Below are 26,632 nucleotides of genomic sequence, written 5' to 3' on the forward strand. Positions count from 1 at the left end.
GCCCGCAACTGTTCCCCAGAGCACCCCCTTGCGGCAATCTCCCTTGCCAAGGGGTAGGTGTTTAGCAGTCTGGCGCTTTTTTGAGGAAAGTGCAGACGATAAAAGAATTGTCATTTGCAACTTGTGCCGTACCAAAATGAGCAGGGTTGTGAACACTAGCAACCTCACCACCACCAGCATGAAACGTCACATGGCATCAAAGCACCCTAAAAGGTGGGCCAAATGCCTGGGTCAACAACCAGTGATTGCGGGTCACACCACTGCTTCCTCTTCCCCTGTGTTACGTGCTGGCCAATCCCCTGTCCAAGACGCCGGCCCGAATGCCTCCCGCCATGCACCTGGACCTTTGCAAGCACCATCAGCTAGCACATGCACTTCTGTGTCCCAGCGCAGCGTACAGATGTCCATACCCCAGGCCTTTGAACGAAAGCGCAAATACCCAGCCACCCACCCACAGACCATAGCACTAAATGCGCACCTTTCCAAATTGCTGGCCCTGGAAATGTTGCCATTTAGACTTGTGGACACTGAGGCTTTCCGCAGCCTGATGGCGGCGGCTGTCCCGCGGTACTCTGTCCCCAGCCACCAATATTTTTTACAGTGTGCAGTCCCAGCCTTACACCAGCATGTGTCCCGTAACATCACCCGTGCCCTGACCAACGCAGTTATTGGGAAGGTCCACTTAACGACTGACACATTGACAAGTGCTTTTCACCAGGGATGCTACATTTACCTGATGGCACACTGGGTGAACGTTGTGGAGGCCGGGAGCGAGACATACCCTGGGATGCCAAGGATTGCGGGCGCTACTTCCATCAGGGTTTCCTCCGCCACCTACGTTAGTGGCTGCAACCCCCCCCGTCTCCTCCTCCGCCTCCACTTCCAACTCTGAATTCTCATCTTGCACCACCAGTCAGCCATCAGTCAGTAGCTGGAAGCAGTGAAGCAATGCAGTGGGGAAGGCGGCAACAGGCCGTGCTTAAACTGATCTGTTTAGGTGACAAACAGCACACCGCCGCAGAGCTGTGGCAGGGGATAAGGACCAGACTGAGCTGTGGCTCTCGCCACTCAACCTACAACCAGGCATGGTTGTGTCTGATAATGGCCGTAACTTGGTGGCAGCTTTGGAGCTCGGCAAGCTCACACACATACCATGCCTAGCCCATATGTTCAACCTAGTGGTTCAGCGGTTTTTCAAAACCTACCCCATTTTGCCTGAGCTACTGGTGAAGGTGCGCCGCGTGTGTGCCCATTTCCTGTCACGACCGCTATCCCAGCAGCAGTCGTGTCACACCAGACGGAGGGGAAGGGGGACCCTTATCTACGGATGGGAAATAGAATGGCCACCCCTGACTAACCCTAAGCTGGCACCTGTCTGCCCTGATACCCTAGACGGGGTGTGAACCCGTGCGGCGAGCAGGATGCCTAAACCCTCAATCGCCCTAACAAGACTGGACTGGGGAAAGGCCGATGGGAGCGCTAGTCACCATCACTCACGTCTAGGAAAACAACGGGGGAAGACAGCAACAAACAAACAACAGCAGAGATAGACTTATCCAGTCACGAGCAGAGAAGGCGATCCCAAACACGACAGTCCACGCCGGACAAGAGCTCCACAGCAACACCATCAAACGATCTCCTTCCAAGGTCAGAGTAGCACTGGAAGTAAGGACTATATCTGGCAATGACTGCAAGTGAAAGTGAAACTAATATAGTAGCTGGGAGTGGCAGACAGGACTCACCTGAGAAGGATGCCTACAAACTCCCAGTCAGGACAAAAAGGTTCACAAGGCAAAACCCAGATGACATACCCTGAACCACGGAGCAAACTCACAAGCTATCGCAAGTAGCAAGTCGCTGCGACCTTCTCCTCCCAGACCTGTCTGGATCAGTCACAGTCGTGACATTTCCGCAAGTCATCGACAGCTTCTGCCGGTCTGGCAATGCTGCAGCAGCGCTTGCAATTGACAGCTCACCGACTGTTGTGCGACGTGAGCACGCACTGGAACTCGACGTTCCACACGTTGGCCAGGCTTTGTGAGCAGCAGAGAGCAGTTGCAATACCAGCTGCAACATGGTCGTCGCCTTTCCAGTCAGCTTCTGCTCTTCACAAGTGACGAGTGGGCATGGATGTCTGACCTCTGTGAGGTTTTACGCAACTTTGAGGAATTAACACAGATGGTGAATGGCGATAACTCTTTTATCTGCGTAACCATCCCACTTCTGTGTCTACTTAAACACTCGCTACTCACAATTTAGACAGATGCTTTGCATGTGGAAGAGGTGGAAATGGGGGAAGTAGTAGCCAGACCACCCTTAGTTCGTCTTCTCAGCGCGAATTGGATGATGAGGAGGAGGAGGAGCAGGAGATGGTTGCCTCCACTAAAGAAGGTAGTACCCATGGAAGTTTTATTTCATCTGTTCAGCGTGGATGGGTAGAAGAGGAGGAAGAGGATGAGGAGATTGAGAGTCCTGATGAGGACAGCGAAGTCTTGTCTGTTGGGACTCTGGCACACATGGCTGACTTTGTTAGACTGCCTTTCCCGTGACCCTCGCGTTGTACGCATTTTGGCCAACACCGATTACTGGTTGTTCACCCTTCTCGATTCCCGCTACAAAGAGAACTTCTCATCTCTCATTCCTGTGGTGGAGAGGACTAGCAAAATGGTGCAATACCAGAAGGTCCTTGTGGAAAAATTGCTCCAAAAATTTCCAGCTGACAACGCTGGCTGCAGAGTATGTAGTTCCTTGGCAAACCAAGGAGGGGAGATGAGGGGAACACACAGCAGTTCCAACAGAGGCAGGGCAACACTCTCCAAGGCCTGGGATAGTTTTATGACACCCTGCCAGCACCCTCAACCTGATGCGCGGCCTAGTGTCGCAAGGAATTTTGGAACATGGTGAAGGAGTACATAGCAGACCGGGTCAGCGTCCTCAGTGATCCCTGTGTGCCTTACAACTATTGGGTGTCCTCTAAGCCTTGGAGGTGGTGGCCTGCACTGCCGCCAGCGTTTTGTCAGAGCGTGTATTTGCTGGAGTTTTGGGAGAGGAATGCTATCCCATTCTTGTCTCATGTAGGATTCTATCTGCTCAACAGTCCTGGGTCTTCTTTGTCAGATTTTTAGTTTCATGATGCACCAAATGTTTTCTGTTGGTGAAAGGTCTTAACTGAAGGCAGGCCAGTTCAGCAGCCGGACTCTTCTGCAAAGCCATGCTGTTGTGATGGTTGCAGAAGTGGCGTAGTAGGGGGGGGGGGGGCAGGGGGGGCCTTTTCCCCGGGCGCAAAATTTTAAGGGGCGCCAGCAGGGCCACACCGCCAATTAGGCAAAGTGAGGTTATTGCCCCAGGCGGCACGGCTCTGCTCACAAGTGGGGGCGGCGGCAGGGCTCTGGGAGATGAGTGCTTCCATTGTGGAAGCGCTCATCTCCATAGTCATCTGTATCGCCGTCCTCAGGACAGCGATACAGATGGATGTGCTGAAGGGGCAGGGGAGAGGCGTCTCTCTTTCCCGTTCCTCTGATAGGCTGCAGGCACTAGGCCTGCAGCCTATCAGAGGCCGGTGCAGGCGGCGCGATGACGTCATCGCGCCGCCTGAGCCGTACAGGCCTGCATCGCATCGTTGCCATGGAGGTAAGTATAAGTGTTTATTTTTTCTTATGCAATGTATACAATACTGGCTTATATACAATACTGGCTATTGGCACATGATTAGGGGGCCATCTATGGGGGGCACTTGTTACCGGCGCACGATTAGGGGGCACTTCTCACTGGCACATGATTGGGGGGCACGTCTTACTGGCACATGATTGGAGGGCATCTATGGGGCACTTACTGACACATTATTGGGGGAATCTATGGGGGCACATATTGCTTGCACATTATTGGGGGGCACTGTGGGGGCACTTTTTACTGGCACATTATTGGGTGGCACTATAGGGGCATCTACTGAGGCCACAAAGGAGTACTTTATATGGGGTCTCTGTATAGGGGCATTTTATATTGGGACACATTATGGTGGGTACTATGGAGAAGGGGGGGAGGAGTACTATGGGGTCATCTACGGGGGTATTAAGAAGGGGTATTTTATACTTGCAAATTATGGGGGAAACTGAGGGCATCTACTGGGGAAATATATATGGAGCATTTTATACTGGTACATTATAGGGGCACTAGGAGGAAGGGGGGAGAGGACCACTATGGGGGCATTTACTGGCACAATATGGGGGCGCTATGGGGACATTAGCTCAACTGGGGGCATTAAAAGGGGGTATTTTTTGCACTTTCCCATAAGGAGAATTATTACTACTGGGGGCATTATGGTGGGCTTTATTACTACTGGGGGTCTAGGGGGAACATGATTACTAGTATGGGCACTATGGGAGCATTATTACTTCTGGGGCACAGTGGGGACATGGGACATGTTGGGGGCACTGTAGGAGCACTATTACTACCATGTGTGCTCTAGCAGAGAATTATTCCTATTGGTGGGACTTTTGGGAGCACTATTACTGTGGGGGCACCTTGGCACAGTATCAGCTTACCACAATTATTTTTGGAGGATGTTATGTTTACACTATTAGTGTCAGGAGCACTATTTGCTGGGTGCAGTTATTTTAGTGCACTGTGTGCCAATAATTATTGAAGGGCACTATCTGCATGGTACTATTATTACCAGGGGGTTTATCTGTTTCCGCAGAATAACATTGGGGAGCACAGCGGCACAGTATTGGGGGTGGTAGGAGGTTTTTTCCAGAAGATGGGAGGATGATGGAAAAGTAGTAAACTAAGATTTTTATTGTCAAACTGCAGAGACGAGAAATGGCTGAAAAATGGTGGTCTGCTCTGAAGGTCTGAAAGGAGAAGATGAGGAAAGAGAACATCTACATCAAAGGAGACATCACTGGATATAAGAGGTATGGGGCGCTGTATTACCCTGTATGTTGTGTAGTGATAGGAGGGTGGATATAGAATTTGGCCCACACTGTAGCAGCCTGGCTCCAGACTTCAGGTCACACTGTGTGTGTTCTGAAATATGGGGCCTCACACATATCTACTACATTATCTGTACACAGAGAGTTATCACCATGTTATCTGTGGTGTTACATAGGACTACAGGTGATATCTACTACATTATCTGTAAAGGAAAAAAGGAAGGGGGCGTGGCCACAGGTTGGGGGAGGGGGCAATACTTGGCTTGCCCCGGGTGCTGGCAACCCACGCTATGCCACTGGGTTGCAGTATGTAGTTTAGCATTTTCCTGCTGAAATATGCAAGGCCTTCCATGAAAGAGATTTTGTCTGGAAGGGAGCATGTGTTGTTCTAAAACCTCTATATACTGTTCAGAAGTGATAGTGCCTTTCCAGGTGTGTTAGCTGCCCACACCATAGGTGTTAATACAACCTTAAACCATCAGAGATGCAGGCTTTTGAACTGTGCACTGATAAGCTGGATGGTCCCTCTCCTCTTCAGTCCACAGTACACATCATCCATGGTTTCCAAAAAGAATTTCAAATTTTGATCTGACCAACAGTTTTGTTTTTTGCCTCAGTCAGTCTTAAATAAGCTTTGGGATAGAGAAAGTTGGTGGTGTTTCTGGATCATGTTGACATATGACTTCTTATTGGCATGACATAGCTTTAACTTACATTTGTGAATTGCATGGTGAACTGTTTTCGCAGACAGTGTTTTCTGGAAGTGTTCCTGGGTCTTGGCAGTGATTTCCAGCATAATACCTATTTTTAACATAGTGTCGCCTGAGGGCCCGTGGATCATGAGTATCCAGTATTGACCATCTGCCTTGTCCTTGTGCACATGGATTTCCACAGATTCTGTGAATCTTTTGATATTATGGACTGTAGATGGTGAGACATTTAAAGTCTTCAGAAATGTACACTTTTTTTCTAAAAAATTTAAGGTGAAATCTGATTGGTTGTTAAAATCAACTAAACTATTTTTACTTTACACCAGTTTTGATAAATCTCCCAGGAAGGTTCTGAGTAATAGTAAGTTTCATAAAGAATGATGTCTGTCTACATTATAAAGATGTTGACCAGCTAAGGCTACTTTCACACTAGCGTTCGGGGCTCCGCTTGTGAGCTCCGTTTGAAGGCTCTCACAAGCGGCCCCGAACGGATCCGTCCAGCCCTAATGCATTCTGAGTGGATGCGGATCCGCTCAGAATGCATCAGTTTGGCACCGTTTGTCCTCCGCTCCGCTCAGCAGGCGGACACCTGAACGCAGCTTGCAGCGTTCGGGTGTCCGCCTGGCCGTGCGGAGGTAAACGGATCCGTCCAGACTTACAATGTAAGTCAATGGGGACGGATCCGTTTGAAAATTGAGCCATATTGTGTCAACTTCAAACGGATCCGTCCCCCATTGACTTTCAATGTAAAGTCAAAACGGATCCGTTTGCATTATCATGAACAAAAAAAAAAAAAAAAATTTTTTTTTTTTTTGTTCATGGTAATGCAAACGGATCCGTTCTGAACGGATCTAAGCGTTTGCATTATAGGTGCGGATCCGTCTGTGCAGACACCAGACGGATCCGCACCTAACGCAGGTGTGAAAGTAGCCTAAAGCTTTCTTTTGCGTTCCAATTCACTTGACTAGAAAGGAGCCATCCTATTGAAGTGAATGGGGACGGCAGAGTTGTAATTACACTGCTTGCTGCTGCAATGTCGACAGCGACCAGGTAAACAATGAAGAGAAGGCAGTGATCATATGAGCGCTGCAGTCTCTTCAAACAGCTGATCGGCAGGGGTTCAGGCAGACGGAGGATTTAATTAATCATTCATCTTGTTGTATGGTTGAGCCATAGTAGGCTGTCATAAGATGTATAGCATTATAAAAGTGTTATATATTTTAAAGTGTCCTAGTAGTTTCATTCCCTCCTTTGCAATTTTTGTTCATCTACCATATTGAAAACTATAAATGCTATTAATATCAGAACTATAGAACGTGAATGCTGAAAATGAAGTTCCTCAATTTCTTAGACCATATACAGCTGTAATCATGAGAAAAATTCAGCCATCTTGCATAGATGATTATTATATTATTCAGCTTTCAATAGTCTCATTATTATATAAGATCAGTTTATGTAAGGCTGGGTGTAGAGGGGTTTGAAGTTTAAGAGCTTTGTCACTAATGGGCCCTATGAAACCCAAAAGCTATTTGCTTCTAATCTTGTATCTAAAACTTTCGATCTAAACTCCCATAAGGAAGAAAAATGATTAGTGTGAGTGCACTAATAAATCTTTGCAATATGTTATGTCTCCAACTAAATATGGATTAAAAACACGCATTATATAAATGTAATCTAATTAATTTAATGTAATCTAAGTATTTTTTTTTATTTCCTATTCTGTTATTACTGACAGAATCTTTCATAAAGTTTTGCTTTTTAAATCTTTAGCTTTCTGCTTTATTGAAAAAAAAAAAATCATCTTACAGAAGTACTTTATTATGCAGGGTGGCCCACGAAAAAGTAGCCGCCTTGAGCGATAGTATGACAAGATGAACGAGCAAGTGGATTGTTTTATAAATTACCCACAAGTCACAAAAGATGCTGAAAAGTGGTCCCCGTTCACCTCTATGCATCTTTGAGAAGGTTGGACTATGTTGGCTGATACTGCTTGCAGCCCTTCAGCAGTGATGCTGCAGAAGAAAAAATGTCCTGCTTTTTCCAACTAGATAAGGCAACATGCCACACCTCACCAAACTCACTGGCACTGGTTCATGAACTGTTTACGGAGGAGCAAACTGTGTACAAGGGGTTAACGGTGTGCAAGGGGTTATGGCCACCACGTTCCCCAGACTTGTCCACATGCCATTTTTATCTGTGGGGAAATTTAAAACAGAAAGCGTCCTCTAGCAATCCACAACCCCTGGATGAGCTCAAGGAAAACATCACAAACATTATCCGCAGCATCACTGCTGAAAAGCTGCAAGCAGTACCAGCATAATCTGACGTGCCCAAAGATGCATAGATGTGAACGGAGACCACTTTCAGCATCTTTTGTGACTTGTGGATAATAAAAATAAAAAATAAAATCCACTTGCTTGTTCATCTTGTCATACTATTGCTGGGGGCAGGCTACTTTTTCGTGGGCCACCCTGCAGTACAAATTGTCCTGCACCCATACACATAGTAACATAGTACATAAGGCCGAAAAAAGACATTTGTCCATCCAGTTCGGCCTGTTATCCTGCAAGTTGATCCAGAGGAAGGCCAAAAACCCTGTGAGGTAGAAGCCAATTTTCTCCACTTCAGGGGAATAAAAAATTCCTTCCCGATTCCAATCATGCAATCAGAATCAGATGTAGCCAACATTACCTTAACTGGCTTAACATGCTAATGCAACAAAATAACATTACGGTACTCTAACAAATTATATGAAAGTGAGCATCCTGGTTCCTAGAGTCAAGATAATGCAGGCTACCAACTTCCACAGAATACATAAAGCAGCACTCACCAGTCCTGTTTCAACCGCTTTATTCAATACATGCCAAATTACAGATAGACAATAGAGGACAAAAAAATCAGTTTCAGGTGATGCCACCAGGACCTCATGGGATATCCCATCCTCTTCCTATTTATAGTGTTTACTAGAGATGAGCGAATTGAAGCTGACAAAGTAAAATTCGATCCAAATTTCAGGAATTATTCGATTCGCACCGAATCTGAATTTCCTCACGCTTCGTGGTAACGAATCAAATTTTTTCCTAAAATGGCTGGACATGGAGCAAGGAACTCTGGGGAAAAAGGGATCACCCACAATGCCATGCATACAGCCAATCAGCAGCCAGCCAGCCCTGTAATGTCACAGCCCTATAAATAGCCTCAGCCCTCTTGGATTCAGCCATTTTCCAGTGTACTTAGTGCAGGGTGAGACGTCAGCAGGCGCTAGGGACAGTCCTAGGAAAGACTTGAAAAAGTATATTTTGCTCAATAGATGTTCAGGGAAAGAGCATTAGAAGTTTCGGGAAAGGATAGGGAGGAATTATTCCACAGTATTGAAGCAGAACAGGGTCCAATAGGCGTGTACAGCCTGGGTAATAGGAGCAATCCTATTACACCTCGCTGAACTGACTGGGGATTCAAATTGCCATTATACTGCTGCTCATTTTAGGTTTGCAATACCTCTGCAATTCCAGCAAATCGTTCTTGTTATTGGGGTCTTATTAGTCCTTGTGCGGTGCAGTTATATATATGTTCTAGAGCCTTTTTTTGTTGTGTACTAGTGGGTGGAAAAAAAAGGGACTTATTAGCCGTTGTGTGATGAAGTGAGAAAATTACAGCACTTTTTGGCATGTATTAGTGGCAAAAAAAACAACTTTATTTGCCGTTCACGGCCACAGTTATATGTTCTAAAGCCTTTTTTTGGCGTGTATTAGTGGGCAAAAAGAAAAAGGGCTTATTAGCCATTGTGTGGTGAAGTAAGAAAATTAAAGCCCTTTTTGTTGTGTATTAGAGGGGGGGGGGAAGGGGCTTATTAGCTGTTGTGTGGTGAAGTGAGAAAATTACAGTCCTTTTTGGCGTGTATTAGTGGCAAAATAAAAAATATTATTTGCCGTTCACAGCCGCAGTTATATGTTCTAAAGCCTTTTTTTTGCGTGTATTAGTGGGGAAAAAGAAAAAGGGCTTATTAGCCGTTGTGTGGTGAAGTGAGAAAATTGCAACCCTTTTTGGCGTGTATTAGGGGCAAAATAAAGTATTATTTGTCCGTTCACGGCCGCAGTTATATATTCTAAAGCCTTTTTTTGGCGTGTATTAGTGGGAAAAAGAAAAAGGGCTTATTAGTCGTTGTGTGGTGAAGTGAGAAAATTAAAGCCCTTTTTTGAGTGTATTCATTTATTTTTTATTTACTTATTTGATTTAACAGTATGTACGACAGGGAAGTGACAGGCCCTGCACAGGGGAGGGGCACAGGCTTAAATGTTTCAGGCGCAGGCACAGGTCGCAGCAGAGTAAGGGGGTGTGGCAGCAGGGGTCACTTTGAGAGGCCTGAGCTCCCAGTGTCAGCTAGCGGTTGTGTCTTGACCAGCAACCCAGTGGTTCTTGAATGGTTGACTCGATCTTCGACTACTTCGCAAATGACATCAAACACCCCCAGCCAAGAGTCGGTGGGTTCGTCAAACACAACCCTCAGTTAGCATGGCCCGGAAGCAGGCCCTGTGCCCTCACCTGTCCTCAACCTGCCTCTGTCCTTTTCTGTTCCCTATATGCTGTGGGCTCAGCAACACTATACAGCGAGGACGAGTTACTAGAGGACAGTCAGCAGCTACTGCCCAGCCAAGATCCAGAGGAGACATCCGCCACTTCCTCCGGTAGGCGGGCAAGTAGTGATGAGGAGAGTGGTGTGGGAGCTGGTGTTGCGAGCGATCAGGCTCCTGGCTCAGAAACCGTTGAGGTGGACGTCAGTGACGTGCAGACAGTACTTGATGATGATGTAGCCGATTGCAATTGGGAGCCAGGTGACGAAGGGGCTTCATCATCATCGGGAGAAATGGCAGCTTGCGCGTGAGGCAGCGGCAGAGCCAGCAAATCGGTAGCGTGGCCGGGAGTCAAACATGCCTAGGGTAGACCACCCGCTTCGCAGGAGCCTACTGGCCTGGAAAGTAGTGGTGCAGGGGTCCACAGAGGCAGTGGCGGTAGCAGTCAGTCAGTGCGGAGTGTTGGGGTAAAATCACCTATTCGGCAGTGTGGCAGTTTTTTAAGCTGCTGGAAGAGGTGAACATGGCCATTTGTCGAATCTGTGGGCAAAAGGTGAAGCATGGCCAGGGTGGCACCACGGCCCTGCGTCAATATATGCAGCGTCACCATAAAGTGGCCTGGGAGAACCATGGCTCCAATGTGGTGGTCCAGCCTGCCACAGCAACCGCTTCATCACCCAGTGGCATGCACCCGATTTCAGGCAGTCAAGGCTCCACCACCTCAGCCGAAGAAAGCTGTCTGTCCTTCCCATCATCTGCTGGTCCTGATGCTCCTCCTCCTCCTAGCCAGTCATTCCGTCAGCAATCGATCACCAAAGCGATAACCAAGAAACAGAATGCGTGCACTTATCCAACGGCGCAGAAGCTGAACGTGCTCCTGGCCGTGTTGCTGGTACTGCAGTCCCTCCCTTGGACACTGCCCCATCAGAGAACTGATGGCTTGTGCCAAGCCGAGGTGGAGAATCTCAAGCAGTCATTTCTTAGCCAAAAAGGCAGCACCAGCCCTGCACACGTATGTAGAACAGAAGGTGGGCCAGTCCTTGAGCCTGTCGGTGTCTGCCAAAGTGCACGGCAGCGCCGACATGTGCAGCACGTGTTCAATCTGGTTGTCAAACGTTTCCGGAAGTCTTCCACCCATCTGCAAGACATCCTAAAAATGGTCCGAAAACTTTGCATGCACTTCAGCCACTCGTACACCTTCAACCATACCCTCCTTGAGCTACAGCAGCAGAATAGCATTCCCCAACATAGGCTGATATGCGACGTTTCCACCCATTGGAATTCCCCCCTCCATATGTTGGACCGACTGTACGAACAGAGAAAGGCCATAAACGATTTCTTGATGATACAGGTGGACAGAGGTACTCCCCTGTGTAACTTCGATGTTAGCCAGTGGCAGCTCATGCGTGACATCTGCTGTTTGCTTGTGCCCTTTGAGGAGGCCACTTTATTTGTCAGTCACCATGACTATGGGATGAACAACGTCATTCCACTGATTCATATCCTGGAAAAGATGCTGGTAAATCTGGCTGGTTAGGAGACTGGAAATGTGGTCCCTACATCTCACGGCCATATGAGCCTGTGGGGGCTGAACTGGAGGAGGAGGAGGAGGACATTGGAGCACAAGCAATGTGTAGTGAAATGGGTGGTTTTTCTACACAGGTGACAGGAGATGAGGAGCAGGAGCAGCCAGATGAGCAAGAGGGAAATGAGGAAGACAAGGCAGAAGACCCAGACATACCGTGGCAGTATGCAGAGGAGATGGAGGCAGGGGGTCCCTCCGATTCACTTGCGCAAATGGCCCGATGCATGCTCACTTGCGTAGCGACAGCCAAATTGTCACCATTCGGCAGAGGGATGACTATGGCTCTTCGCCTTGTTGGACCCTTGCTACCGGTCCAAAATGGGGGCCTTTTTACACTCGCTGAGAGGGAGGACAAACTGAACTACTATAGAGACATCCTATGTAGTCAGTTGGCCGCTGCCTGTCTGCGCCATCGTCCATCCTCTCACAGGTCTGACCAGGAGGGCCCTCTGTGCTTACGTTCCACTACCATGGCTGCTGGGGAGGGGTGGGGTGGCAGGAACAGTACCAGCTCCATCAGCAGCATTCTGAGTCTAAAGTCACTGATGAGCAGCTTTCTTCACCCGCATAGTGAAGAAACTACTCACCAGCAGCGAGACATAGAGCAGAACCTGAACCAGCAGGTGGTGGCATACTTGGAGTGCACCCTGCCAGCCATCATTGAAGATCCGCTGGACTACTGGGCAGCCAAACTGGATTTGTGGCCACAACTGGCAGAGTTTGCCCTGGAAAAACTATCCTGCCCGGCCAGTAGTGTGGCATCAGAGCGGGTGTTTAGTGCGGCGGGGGCCATAGTTACCCCAAGGAGAACTCGCCTGTCCACCCAAAATGAGGAGAGACTGACCTTTGTCAAGATGAATCAGGCGTGGATCAGCCAGGGTTTCCACCCATCAATGCCTTTTGCATCAGATTAGATCATCTATACTGCCTTACCCAAACCTTGACAATAGAGACCGGTTTCTTCTGGTTACCTGCCTCAGCAACTATTCTGATGCTGCCACCTGCCTTATGCCACACATCTGATGCCAAGTGCTCCTTCTTACAACCACCATCATTAGCGGGTACTGTTAGTGCCACCCACCTTGCCACTCTGTCACCAGGTCACTCTGTGGTCTCCTGGTGCTGCTACCACCTTTCCTCATGCTGCTGCTGCCACCTCCACACTCTGTCATTGTGCCACACTGGTCTCCTGGTGCTGCTACCACCTTTCCTCATGCTGCTGCTGCCACCTCCACGCTATGTCAACTTGCCACTCTGTGGTCTCCTGATGCTGCAGTCACCTCCACACTATGTCACTGGGCCACTGTGTGGACTTTTCATGCTGTTCCCACCCTCCCCACTTCATGACTGGGCCACTATTTTGCCTTTTTGGAAAGGTTGACATCATCATTTATTTGACTCTTCTTCTGATCTGTCAGAAGGAAGGAAAAATGAGACACACAACTGATCCTGTCTGTGTAGCAGCTGTAAGGCCTGTATGGTTCCATCAGAATTTGCTTATGATTTGGTAGCCAAAAGCAGGAGTGGGTACAAAATATAGAAGACATGCAAATATTCCATTCACATGTCATCTCTATTTTGGATCCACTCCTGTTTTTGTTTTTTTTGCATTAGCAATACTGATGGATTACTGACCAAATGTTGAAGGCGGATGCTTAACAGACAGGATCCTTTTTTTGGGGGTTATTGTTCTGACGGATCAGAGGAAGGGCAAATTATTCAGTGACATCAACAAACTTACTGCTGACACCCTCTCCACTCTGTCAGGGGGGCTCTACTTGTATAAAAGTTTAATAGAACAGGTTCTGTAGACATCTATGTGGAATCAGCTGACGACATGTGTAAAAGAAGTGCGCTCTCACACTATAGTAGGATCTTGGGCCTCTGCACAGTTCTTTATACCTGACGCTAACAACTTGTAAGGCTGAGTTCACACTCAGTTTTGGCCCCTGCCCAAAGAAGTGAAGTGTGCAGTGATTCTAAGAGCGACGCCTGTCATCTGCGTGTCATACTGACTTGTTTCACTACCACAGCAGACTCACTATGCGTGTTGCTGCAAGGCACAGTGTTCTACACCACTATACAGGCTTTCTGCAGCCAGGAAATAGCTGTTTTTTAACCCGATTCACCACTAATTAATTTGGATCGAATCAAATCTTTTTGGAAAATTCCGCGGACTGACCAAATCAAATTTTTGAGAAATTCGCTCATCTCTAGTGTTTACCCATTAAAAGATACATCATTACATACAAATATATGAAAACATTGTTACTTGCACACAACATTTAATTTGCCATCACCAAGAGCAGAATCAATACTATTTTACCTCTTTACAGAAATGGACTAAAGTCATTGTTATCATTTAACCCTGCATTTTCCATCACTCCACTATCAACTATACACTTTGTTTCGAGCTGTAGCAAGATCTTCTGTTTGTCTGCTCCTGTCATTACACATTTTAATACCTGCAAATGACAATGTTTTTGGGTTGCATTATGTTCTTCACGAATCAAATGTGGACAGCCTTTTCATGTCACAATGTATTGACAATACTCCCTAAAATAAATAAAAAGGAGTGTAATTGTTTTTCCAACATGGTAACGTTTAAATGGACATCTGTTGTCTTAATAATGCAGGCTACATCTGTACATAATGGACCACTGACCTCATGCATGTGCATAGGTTACATGCCATCCTCTGCAAGACATTCTCATGATTCTTCCCTTTGAAAGTTAGATATCTTATTGATCCATAACACAGCAAGCTTTCTGGAAAGCATTCTTTTTTTGTCTCCGATTTTAGGTTCCTGGATATCCTCCACATCATCTCTGACCTTTATGTTTTCTGGGCTTGTAGGATTTCCCTAGACATTCCTTGCAGCTAGATTCATGATTGCTTGCAACTGGAAATTTAATATCCACTTCTTACAAACACAGTCTAACTTGCATATATCATGCAGAAAATGTTAGCATCACACTGCCAATCTGTAACTAAAATGACAAGTTATTGGTCAATCTGGTTACAACAATACATATCTCAGAGCAGCCCGCCTGTGTCAGAATCAGCAGTCACAATAGAACTGTCCCCATTACTAAGTCCATCTGCCCTCTGACATATAGCTTTGTCCCCATTACTAAGTCCATCTGCTCTCAGACAAGAATCCTTCCCCATGCTCACAGAGTGCCCTTCTGTTATTCATTAAGTGTCTTTATAGCCCAGTAAACTAGAGTTTAAATAAGGCTCTTCACCTCAAACTCTCTTATGCTTGCAATTATTACTGCTAAACTCTATGTTCAATGATCTTGTTACGGATCAAAATGGATATGGGGCAATGTGGAACCACCGTGCCAAGTAACCGGTTTCATGTTGGGCCAAACCCTAAGGGCGTTATTCTGGTGTCTCCCTGGTATTCACCCTTTAATCACTATATAGGCATATGGACTTTACTTCGGGTTAGGCCGAGTTCACACTTCAGTTATTTGGTCAGTAATTTCCATCAGTTTTTGTGAGCCAAAACCAGGTGTTGGTCAAAAACAAAGAACAGGAGGAAATCTTTCCATTATACCTTATCTCTCAGTAGGCTTTCACTACGGATTTTGGCTCACAATAACTGATGGAAATAACTGACCAAATAACTGAAGAGTGAACTTAGCAACCAGACCGCTACCTCCTGGGATCGTTACGGTGTACTTGGCAGCTGACCCTCAGGAACACAGGCAGGATTGGAAAACATGACAATGGACACAGGTCAGACTGGAAAGGACTGGACAGAGAACAGAGCAAGAGAAGCAATACAAGAATTATTGTTGCTCAGCCAAAGTGCAGGATACACAGTCAGAACATATAGCTGAGCACATTAGCCCAAAATACTCGCAAGTGCACACAAACAGAGAGGGATTAACCTCTACATGGAACACAGAACACACAGAAGCAAAGGCTATTAAACCCTGCCTTGGCCCTAGATACACATCCACACGTATACGGCGACCAGTCCACACCGCATACAATAAAACACGTGAACAGATATTGTAACAGAGTATTTTTCTATGTGTAGCCATAATTTCTCTAGTCTTTGTTCCTTGTCTTTTTTGTGACTGATCATATAAAGGAACACATATTTCAGATGTCCCTGTGCGGAATACAGTTATGTATAATTTGCTCCAACATGATGTTCATGTTTTTGCCTTTTCCAATATACAAAGTTCAGTATAAATTGACTAAAAAATAAAAATCATACTTTTGCTTTTTATGTTATGGAATCTTGAGATGTAGTTGCCCTTTCAGCATTTTACTTCACAGATTCTACAGATGTAGTTAAGGGGTTATCCGGGAAAAGATATTGATGAGCTATCCTCAGGATAGGTCATCAATATCAGATCAGTGAAGGTCCAACTCCTGGCACCGTCGCCAATCAGCTGTTAGAACAAGCCGGGCGCTCTTCCTAGGCCATGTGACATTACTGTACATCAGCCACATGGCTTAGTTGCAGCTCGGCCCCATTCAAGTGAATGGGGCTGAGCTGCAATACCAAGTGCAGCCGCTATACGTTGTATAGTGCTGTGCTTGGTCGCAGCACTCGTCACTGAAACAGCTGATCGCCAAGGGTGATGTGATAATGATGACCTATCCTGAGGATAATTCATCATTATCATTTCCTGGATAACCCCTTACAGGTAATGTATAATCAGAAAATTACCTATTGTTTAAATCATGTTTTTATGTTAAACATATTTTTAAATAATTTTTGGTGATTTTTTTTTTATATCATTCTTATCAGTTTCTATACGTATAAAAAAAATCATTTTAACTGACAGATTCCCTTTAAATACACAGTATATATATCAATCAATATGGCATGAGCCCTCTTTGTGCTTTTGGCTGACAGAGACTATGGCTGACCTTAAAGACTATTGGGGTCATTTATCAAAAGAGTGTAAAGTAGAACTGGCTTAGTTGCTCATAGAAACCAATTAGATTCCACCTTTCATTTTTGACCACTCCTTTGAAAAATAAAAGGTGGAATCTGATTGGTTGTTATGGGCGACTAAGCCAGTTCTACCTTACACCAGTTTGATAAATGACCCCATGTGCAGACCTTTGGAGGAAATTTCCTGCTCGCTAGTGGAGGAGACAGCTGCTATTACATGCAGCGATCTCCTCCTCAGTATGAGGATGAGCGATCGCTAATGCCATCGCTCTTCCCTATACTGAATCATTGTTTACCATCAACAGATCATGATTAGACACTACGATCTGCCGCCTGCAAGCTGTTATTTTTAAACCTATCAAAAGATGTGGATTGCCCGATGAACGAGCTTCATCGGGTAATCGACGGCAGTATTACACGGCCAGATGATCACTAACGAGCATTACTACAAGCACTAGTTATCGAGCATCTGGCAGAAAATCTGTCTAATATAGGCTTCACTTCCCTTATCTCTAATTTATTAAATGGCCCTTTACATGGGCTGAGAAGCACACAAATTATGGCTAACTAGTGTTCATAGTAACGCTTGTTCATCAGGTAATCCGATCGTTTGTGCACCCGCAAAAATTATTGTTTACCAGCAGCAGATCTGCTGCCGGCAAACAAGCCCTTATGGGGAAATGCGATGGCATTAGCGATCGCTCCTCGCCATATTTTCGAGGAGATCGGTACATTTAAATGCATCAGTCTCCTTCGCTAGTGATCAGATTGTCGGGAAGGAACGCTTCCCTCCCGACAATCTGCTGTAAAATATCAGCCCGTGTAAAGGGACCTTAAAAGGTCATAAACACTTATTCAAGCCACATTCTTATCAGTAAGATAAGCTGACCTATAATGAATGTTTATAATGTCAGAGAATAAAGATAAGGAGCTCCTTATGTGAGCTGGTTGACTGAGCAGAAAGAAAATTCACATCCTGCTACTAGAGCATCTCAGCCCTGTACAGAAAAAATGGCTCCATATTTTTTATAAAGACCAGCTAAAAAAATTATTTTAGTTCAAAATGAATACAACGCAATAATAAAAAATTTGCCCCAAAGGTGTATATAGCCTTTAAGGCCACTTTGTAGCCTTTAAGGCCACTTTGTTTATAAGCTATACAGAGCACCTCTCAAGTGGCCATCTAACGGGCCTAAATACAGTACTAATTGAATAATGAAGCTGGTCATACACATGAGTATACTGTTCGCTAAAGGTTGGTTCAGCCAAGAGCTACTGTATCTCTCCCGACCCACTCATACATGAGCATGCTTGGATGAGCAATGAAAAGCTCTTTTCTAATACTGATGGAATTATTATAATATTATAGACTAATAGGAGACTTTGCAAAATTACAAGTGTTATAGTTGATGTTTTGATTGTGTTTTATAGCACTACAGAACCACTGATCATTTACCAGTGTAAGATTACACTGGGAAATATCTGCAACCGAGGAACTTACAACAGGAAAAAAAGAGATCTTTCTCCAGAATCAACTCAGGTATGAAGCTTCTATATAGATCTCAGTAATCAAGTGTTAAATTAATATTTATTCGGCCAGGTTCTGCTTCTGCAAGTACCCAGGAGGTGGTGCTTCACTGTAAAAGTGCTCTCTGCATTGATCTACTTCATAACCCTACCCTCTATTCTTGGGAGGGGCTATGAAGAAGCTCAATGCAAAAAGCAGAGAGCGCTTCACAGTGAAGTCCCGCCTTAGGCACTTGCAGGAGCAGGACCTGGCAGAATAAAACGTAATTATCACACTATTCCTAATGAAAGAAGAACACCAAAAGGTATGTTTGTACTGTGTCCCCAGACTCTAGTTAGCACTTTCAACCGTTTTAAATGGTCAAAACTGTTAACAGACTTCATTTAACGCTCTAATGACTGCCAAAACACCTTTTTACAGAGGTCACTAACGGGTATTAAACCTGTTAATATGCCTTTTTAAAGCACTGGAGGTTTATGCCAGCTGGGATTTTGCTCAAAACAGAGATCCAAGTAAGCTCACATCCGGGTTAATTAACCACTATGATGCCATGGTCAATATTGACCGCAGCATTTAAGTGGTTTTAGAGGGAATGCGATTGTAGCATGTTGATGCCTTTACATGACAGCTGGGAATTTAAGAAACCCCCCAGGCCAGCCTTCTGTGTATGCCTAGCCAGAGAAATAACTTAATACTGTAGATTGCTGTCAGTTTTCTACTGACTACATAAGTGCAGTGCATGGTAAAAATAAGAATTCAATAAAGTTTAATTTTAAAATCCCAAAGTAAAAAAATACACCTTTTTACCCTAAACAGTTTTTTAGTAAAAGACAAATGAAAAAATAAAAACCCTTCCACATAATTGATATTGCCACATCTATGTGGTGAACGTTGTAGCCAAACAAAAAACCCAAACTTGTTGTGTTTTGCTTATCTGCCACCCAAAAAAATATATATATATAAATTCGATTGAAAACTGTTGTGCATCCCAAAATGCTACCAATGAAAACTATCAGTTGTCCTGCAAAAATGTCCTCATACTTCTCCATTAAATGAAAAAATAAAAAATAAAATCATGCGTCATCGGGTCCGTACAGATTTGTATAATATAATGTTTGTCTAATATAATAGATTCTGGGGGAGATTTATCATCCGTCTATGCCACTTGTCTAGCATTAAAAAGTTGCACACCAAGTCTGTGACTTTTTATACAGTGTATACCATTAAACCTAAATCTAGGTGCAAGTGGCATTTCTATTTCTAAAAAAAAAACGGGTGTTGTGAAGTGGGATGTGGTTGGGGCCATAGGCGCCGGCACATTTATGCCAGTTTTCTGGCCATGTACGCCAGCTATGAGCCAGCTGTTTGGAACAAATTTTATCCCTGTGTTCAGGATAATGCTGTAAATGAATGAGGACACTCTTATTTACAAGCAGAGGCTGTAAACTGTACATATTGGGGCACATTTATTAAGACTGGCTTTTAGACGCCAGTCTTAATAAAGCCCCATCACTGGAGGTGGATCGCCGAAGTTAAGAGGTGCAGGCTCTTCATAACTTCGGTGTATCCGGCACCACTTCTAAATGTAAGGGAGAGACGTCAGAAGGTGCTAGGGACAGTGCCAGAAAAGCGATTTACAAGTGCAGGGAAAGGATAGGGAGGAATCATTTAACAGCATCTTAGTGCAAGGAGAAACGTCAGAAGTTGCTTGGGACAGTGCTAGAAAAACCTGATTGTGAAAAAAAAAAGCGATTTACAAGTGCAGGAAACATTATTAGGGGATCCAAATAGCCATTATTCAGCTCTGGCATTCCAGCAATTAGTTGGCTTATATCTGTGGAAAAAGAAAAATATATACGCATTTCACTGTTGCAGTTATATGTGGTGAAAGAGTTTAGTGGCCTATTTCAGTACAAAAAGGAAAAATATATACGCATTTCACTGTTGCAGTTATATGTGGTGAAAGAGTTTAGTGGCCTATTTCAGTACAAAAAGGAAAAATATATACGCATTTCACTTCTGCATTTATATGTGGTGAAAGCGTTCAGTGTCCTATTTCATTACAAAAAGGAAAAAAAAATATATACGCACTTCACTGTTGCATTTATTTCTACTAAAAGCATTTACTGGCCTATTTCAGTACAGAAAGAAAAATATATGCGCAGTTCACTGGTGCATTTATTTCTGCTAAAAGCGTTGAGTGGCATATTTCAGTACAGAAAGAAAAATATATGCGCAGTTCACTGGTGCATTTATTTCTGCTAAAAGCGTTTAGTGGCCTATTTCAGTACAGAAAGAAAAATATATTTGATTTGATTCAACTTTATTGTCATTAAATATGTATAAATACAGAGTAACGATATACAGTTTGCATCTAATCAGACGTGCAAAGAGCAGCAAGTGCAATAAAAACAGGTTATATACAGATAAGGGTAGTGTAGAAGGTAGGAATAGTTATGTACAGATTATGTACAAATAAGTTAAGTATACAGGTGTTTATATTGCTATACAGAGAGCAAATATACAGATGTACTATGGACAAATATACAGATGTACTGATGTATACATATATACAAATATGCAGATGTGCTGATGTATACGTATATAACAGAGACTTATGCTATGACAGTGTCCCAGCTATAGCAGTAACCAATGTGAACTTACAGTGAATATTGAGAATGAATGACAGTCATGATCATGGGAGGGATGGAGGGGCGGAGGAGTGTAGAGGGTTAAATTAGTGTGGATGGGAAGGTTCATCAGGGGACGGAGTTCAGTAGGTAGACAGCTATGGGAAAGAAGCTGCTACTAAACCTGCTGGTTTTAGTCTGAAGGGTCCTGTAGCGCCTTCTGGAGGGGAGGAGCTGGAACAGTTTATTGGCAGGATGAGAGGAGTCCCTAAGAATGATGTGTGCCCGACGTAGACATCTCTTCTTGTAAACATCCTCAATAGTAGGAAGTGGAGTCCCTATGATGCGTTGTGCAGTTTTCACCACCCGCTGCAGTGCCTTGCGGTCAGCAACAGAGCAATTCCCATACCAGACTGTAACACAGTTGGTCACGATGCTCTCTATCGCACAGCGATAGAAGTTACCCAGTATGTCAGCAGACAGGTGGTTTTTCTTTAGTGTCCTCAATCAAAAGAGTAGCTGATGTGCCTTCTTCACCAGGCTGGAGATGTTGGTTGACCAGGACAGATTCTCAGAGATGTAGGTCCCCAGAAACTTGAAACTGGAGACCCATTCAACAGCCGTGCCATTTATGTGGATGGGGTCATGGGTGTCTCTCTTCTCCTTTCACAATGAGCTCTTATGTTTTGCTGGTATTCAGGAGCAGGTTATTGTCAGTGCACCACACAGCTAGGTGCTTTACCTCTTCCCTATAGTCAGACTCATCGTTGTGACTGTTGAGACCGATCACCGTGGTGTCATCTGCAAACTTGATGATGGAGTTGGATCCATACCTAGGCCTGCAGTCATAGGTGAAAAGGGAGTAGAGGAACGGGCTCAGCACACAGCCCTGTGGAGTGCCAGTGTTGAGTATGATGGTGGTGGGGCAGTTATTTCCTGACCTAACATGCTGGGGTCTGTTGGTCTGAAAGTCCATGATCCAGTTATAGATAGAGGTAATATTATGTAAATACATTAATGATGTAACAGTAGCATTGCTGTCTCTATACAATATTTAATGAATAGCCATACACCCTAGTAGAATAGAATATAGCTGTACTTTGCTTGTTATTCTTGAAGGTTTTTGGAATTTGCTTGTTATATAACCATACTGCAGTGAGTGCAACATAGCCAAGTTCTATTTTACGGCTGTACACACTGCAGTCTTCTAATAAACACATATTAGCTTCCTACAAAACTTATTTAATGACTATACTTCAAACTTATGATCCAGTTTCTCGCCTGAAAGAACATTGTTTTTTGTTATTGGAAAGAGCAGATTCATTCAAGGTGATAGCTATAATGTATTGGCTTGAATGGCATTTTTGTAGCCAAAAGAGAAGATCAAGCCACATATAAGCAATATATCCATACAAGTTGTACTAATAAAGCAATTTTATGGACTTGGCTGCTAAGGGAGATACTAAAAAGATTACTTATAGTTTTGAAATAAGTTATTTATTTCATTTCAGTGAGAGGAGTTCCTTAAGACGTTTGCTTATTAAGACCACTGCTGAATGAATCTGATGTCAGTGATTTTGTGCAGTCTCTCATCTTGACATATTACATCCCAGGGTTGCACTGGGGTTCCTTGGGCCCACCAGAGCAAATTATTCTTGAGGACCCAACCCCCATAACAAGAGCTCCACGGCCAAGGCTATATTTTAGGACAAATCCTGCTGTTACTATGCCATTTTAGCAAAGTACCACTCCTCAAAGAGCCCTGCTGAAAAACTGACTCACCGCTGGTGTCTCTCATCTTGCGGAGCGCACGAGGCAGCAGCGCTGCAAACCACACTGAGGGATCGGCTGGAGAACCGAGCAATCCTCCTGCACAGAGGACTGGGAGGTCCAAAAGGAATCCGGAGCCGGTGAGAGGCAGAAGTGAGGTCTGGGAGTCAGTGGGGGAAAAGGGAAGACGAGGGAGCGGGAACCGGTGCATCGCGTGGGCTCCTCCACTTTCCCACCAGTCGCCCATCTTGACCGCACTTCCACAGCGCGGTGAGGAGGGAAGAAAGACAGACCGCGATAAGCTCCTGTACCAGATAGGAGCACAACAAGTCTCCCACTGTCTGAAACAACCTCTGCTTATACCCGCTAAGAGATAGCAGTGGACGGCTGAATACCAAGAAAGATCACAGCACAGCATAGTGTGGTACAAGCTGAGTCAGGGAGGGGGGAAGAATCAACCCTCTTGCTACCCAGCAGACTTCTCTTACCTAAGGCAATATATTGTATCTCATAAAGCCCCAGAAAATTCCCATCACAAAGAGGACTGATATATATCCTAATATAACAATGGGGCCGCAAAAAGCGCAGAACGCTGTCGAAAAGCTGCATGAATTTGCCAGACAACCAGATGATGAAACGAGGTCACCATTGCCGCAGCTGAATGTTCACACAAGGGCAAGTATAGCATCGGATTTATCAGCGCCTACAGTCACCTCTGAGGAGGACCAAGACGAACTCACGCTCAAACAAGTCTCTGCACAAGTTTTAGAAGCCATAACGGCATGTAAAACCTCTCTCACAGGGAAACTAGATTAAGTTAAAATTGACCTAGGACTGTTACGTCAAGATATGAAAAATCTCTGCGAGAGAGTCCAACATGCTGAAGAACATATTTTGCGTCGTATTATCAGAAACCTTCCATCTACATAGAGGCACAAGACAAGGATGCCCTCTATCACCACTCCTGTTCGCCCTGGCGATTGAAACATTGGCAATTAGGGTAAGTAGCAGCAATAACATAATTGGAGTGACCATGGGAGACAAAGACGACATGATTCTATACCTTCTTTCGCCCAATACATCTCTCAGAGGTGCAATAGACTTGATAGATGAATTTGGGGACTTCTCAGGCCTTAGGATTAATTGGGGGAAATCAGTGTATATGCCTCATGGCAGAGAAAATTGGTCAGGCCCTTCTCATGTAGAGAGATTGAAGGTAATGGACACTTTCAAATTTCACTAAAAAACACTTAGGCATTGTCACTTAATATTTATCCCCTCATTGGTCATATACGGAATAAACTTCAAAACTGGAAGACATTGCCTATTTCAGTGGCAGGACGCATTAACTTAATCAAAATTATTATACTCCCCAAGGCCCTCTACGCTTTGCAACATTCAGAGGGACATATACCCAAATCAATATTTAGAGAAATAGATTCTCTCACCATGGTTTTTATCTGGGGCAGATTGAGAGCTAAATTAAGTCTTGACACATTAAAACGTCCTAAAACAGAAGGGGGCATGGCACTGCCAGATTATTATATATATTATCTGGCAGGTCAGCTAAGGCTCATTAGCACTTGGTATTCATCCGATGATCTGCCCATTTCAGAATACTTTTTAAAACATTACCTTAAATGTTACACACTATGGTCAGTTTTGGAAGTGCCCCCTAAATTCCAAAGACCGTTGCTGCCACTGCACAAGTTGGCGCAAATGACATGGAGGGACACCAAATCACTAACCTGTTTCACAGAGGTGGTTTCTGACATACCTGCCACTGAGGAAGGGGAAGCGTCTCCCCGAAACGCGTCTGGCGTCATACCTTTGGATGAATACCCCATTTTTCATGAAGTGCACTACAAAGAAAAGAAACTTTTGGATTCAGTGTTAAAACTATTACAACACGTCATCCATCAGCGCCGACAGAGAGAGGCTTGTGATCCTCACATCTAATTCAAATCATCAGCGGAAGACACGTGGGACGCGAGCGGCTCCACAGCCGGGACACCGGCCGATTCAACGGAGCAAGAGCTCGAAATTAAGTCCCGACTCACCCGACGGTGCCAACAGAGGTAAGCCCACAAACAGTGGGTATAATATTCAGAATTACCTTCTTAAAAATCAACTGAATGAACCGCTTTTGATCACTGAAGTATCATCCTGTACTGCGGCCACATACTAACATATCACAGCAGTCAGCAGTTGGATGCAACATAGTATCAGCTTGTGGCGGCCAAAGTGCTCTTTCTGATACAGAAACTGTGACATGAATCAACTGCACTGGTTACCTTAGCTATACGCTAAAGCATTGGGAGAAACAGCTGATGAGAGCTGATATAATCCACCACTCATCCACAAAAAAGTTGGAATATCTTTTGTTTTAAATACAGATCTTGGATATATTTGTCAGATACAAGAAGAGACTTATTTTCCAGAGATTGGCCCATTGCATGGCTGATTTACATTTTTAAATCAAATATCGGATGTTATGTTATTCTTATTAATTGATATTGTGTCAAGACATCAGATGGATACTGTTTGTGCCAATTTATCCCTCTAATTAAATCTGCCCTTTATACATCCAAGATTATCCAGTCTGGGTGGAGGCAGAGAGAGACATTTGACACTATCAGTATTTATCTTAGAACTGTTACTATTTCGGTCAAATCAATTCATGACAGTTGAATAGAGAACAGATATAAGATATTGTGTTGAATAGTTCCAGAAAATTTTATGTATATTTTATTCATTTTTTATTTTTATCTATTTTAATATATATACTAAATAAAACATCCCATACTTCCATATAAGAGTGACCAATCCATTCTTCTTATACATTTATCCCAAAATCTTTGAGGGGTGACTCAAATTTTGGATTGGAGCACCTGTCCTGAGCGAAATAGAGGTGAGCGGATCCCTTTTTGTTTTACAGGTTTCTGACATACCTCTATGGGCTAATCAATCGCTGCTGCAGTTGCACGCGGTCATGGGAGCAGAGAGATGGCAGACAGCTGGAGTTAAAATTTTAGGAGATCTATATGATCAGGGAGTATTTATGACATTTGAAGCACTGTCCGAGAAATACCACATCCCCCGAACTCAATTGTTTTCCTATTTGCAGCTTCTCTCATCTATACAGAGTAAATTTCCAAGTACCAACATCGCAAATTACTAAATACCCACTTATAGGGGTTGTTAGAACCCAGGGGACTGGTATCAGCAATTTATTCCCATCTCATGCAAGCAAAGGTCAGTGCTAATCCCCTTATGATAATAGATAAATGGAAAAGACAGATACCCACACTCACAGAAGAATTAGTAACAGATTTATTAGAAATCGCATTTACAGGTGACGCCAGCAGCTAAAAACAAAATAATACAACTATACATTATACATCAAGCATATCTCACACCAGCTAGGCTGTACAGAATGGGCAGGACGTTATCTACGGCATGCCCGAGGTGTGGGGAGTTGGAGGCGGACTTCTGGCATATGATGTGGAGGTGTGGTCCGATTGCCACGTTTTGGGAAGAGGTGACGTTCTTCCTGTCAGGCTAATTACCAGTTCGGGTGTCATGCAATCCAGAGATCTGCCTACTGGGAATATTAAACGAGGATAGTTGGGACCACTATGCAACAACATTTTTAAGGGAGTCCTTATTTATCGCACGTAAATGCATTGCTTTGAGATGGTACAATCCCAATAAGCTGACCCTGTCTATGTGGAAACACCAAATAAACCAGATTCTTCCATATATTGTGCTGGTGTACAAACACTGCAACAAACCACAAAAAATTGACAAGGTATGGGGCCTGTGGTGCGGTTCCCCCCACACACAGTACTCGTCCTCGAGACTATGACAAGCTATATTAACAGCTCGAGATTCCTTGGCTCAGTCGGCTTAGTGGGAATAACTGAATGTATGTACAATGTAAGGCATTAATTGGAATTAGGAGACAGTATAAATGCAAT

General features: G+C 44.4%; 1 protein-coding gene across 1 annotated transcript in view; it reads left to right on the forward strand.

Annotated features, from left to right (window-relative positions):
- MYRFL (myelin regulatory factor like) overlaps nucleotides 1-26,632 on the forward strand; it is a 180,736-nt gene that overhangs the window by 146,560 nt on the left and 7,544 nt on the right. The window contains exon 24 of the mRNA XM_040413445.1: nucleotides 18,156-18,264. Coding sequence (XP_040269379.1) covers nucleotides 18,156-18,264 — 109 coding nt within the window. The remainder of the gene's footprint in view (nucleotides 1-18,155; nucleotides 18,265-26,632) is intronic.

The sequence above is a fragment of the Bufo bufo genome, chromosome 1 (genome assembly GCF_905171765.1).
Source record: "Bufo bufo chromosome 1, aBufBuf1.1, whole genome shotgun sequence".
Lineage (NCBI taxonomy): Eukaryota > Metazoa > Chordata > Amphibia > Anura > Bufonidae > Bufo > Bufo bufo.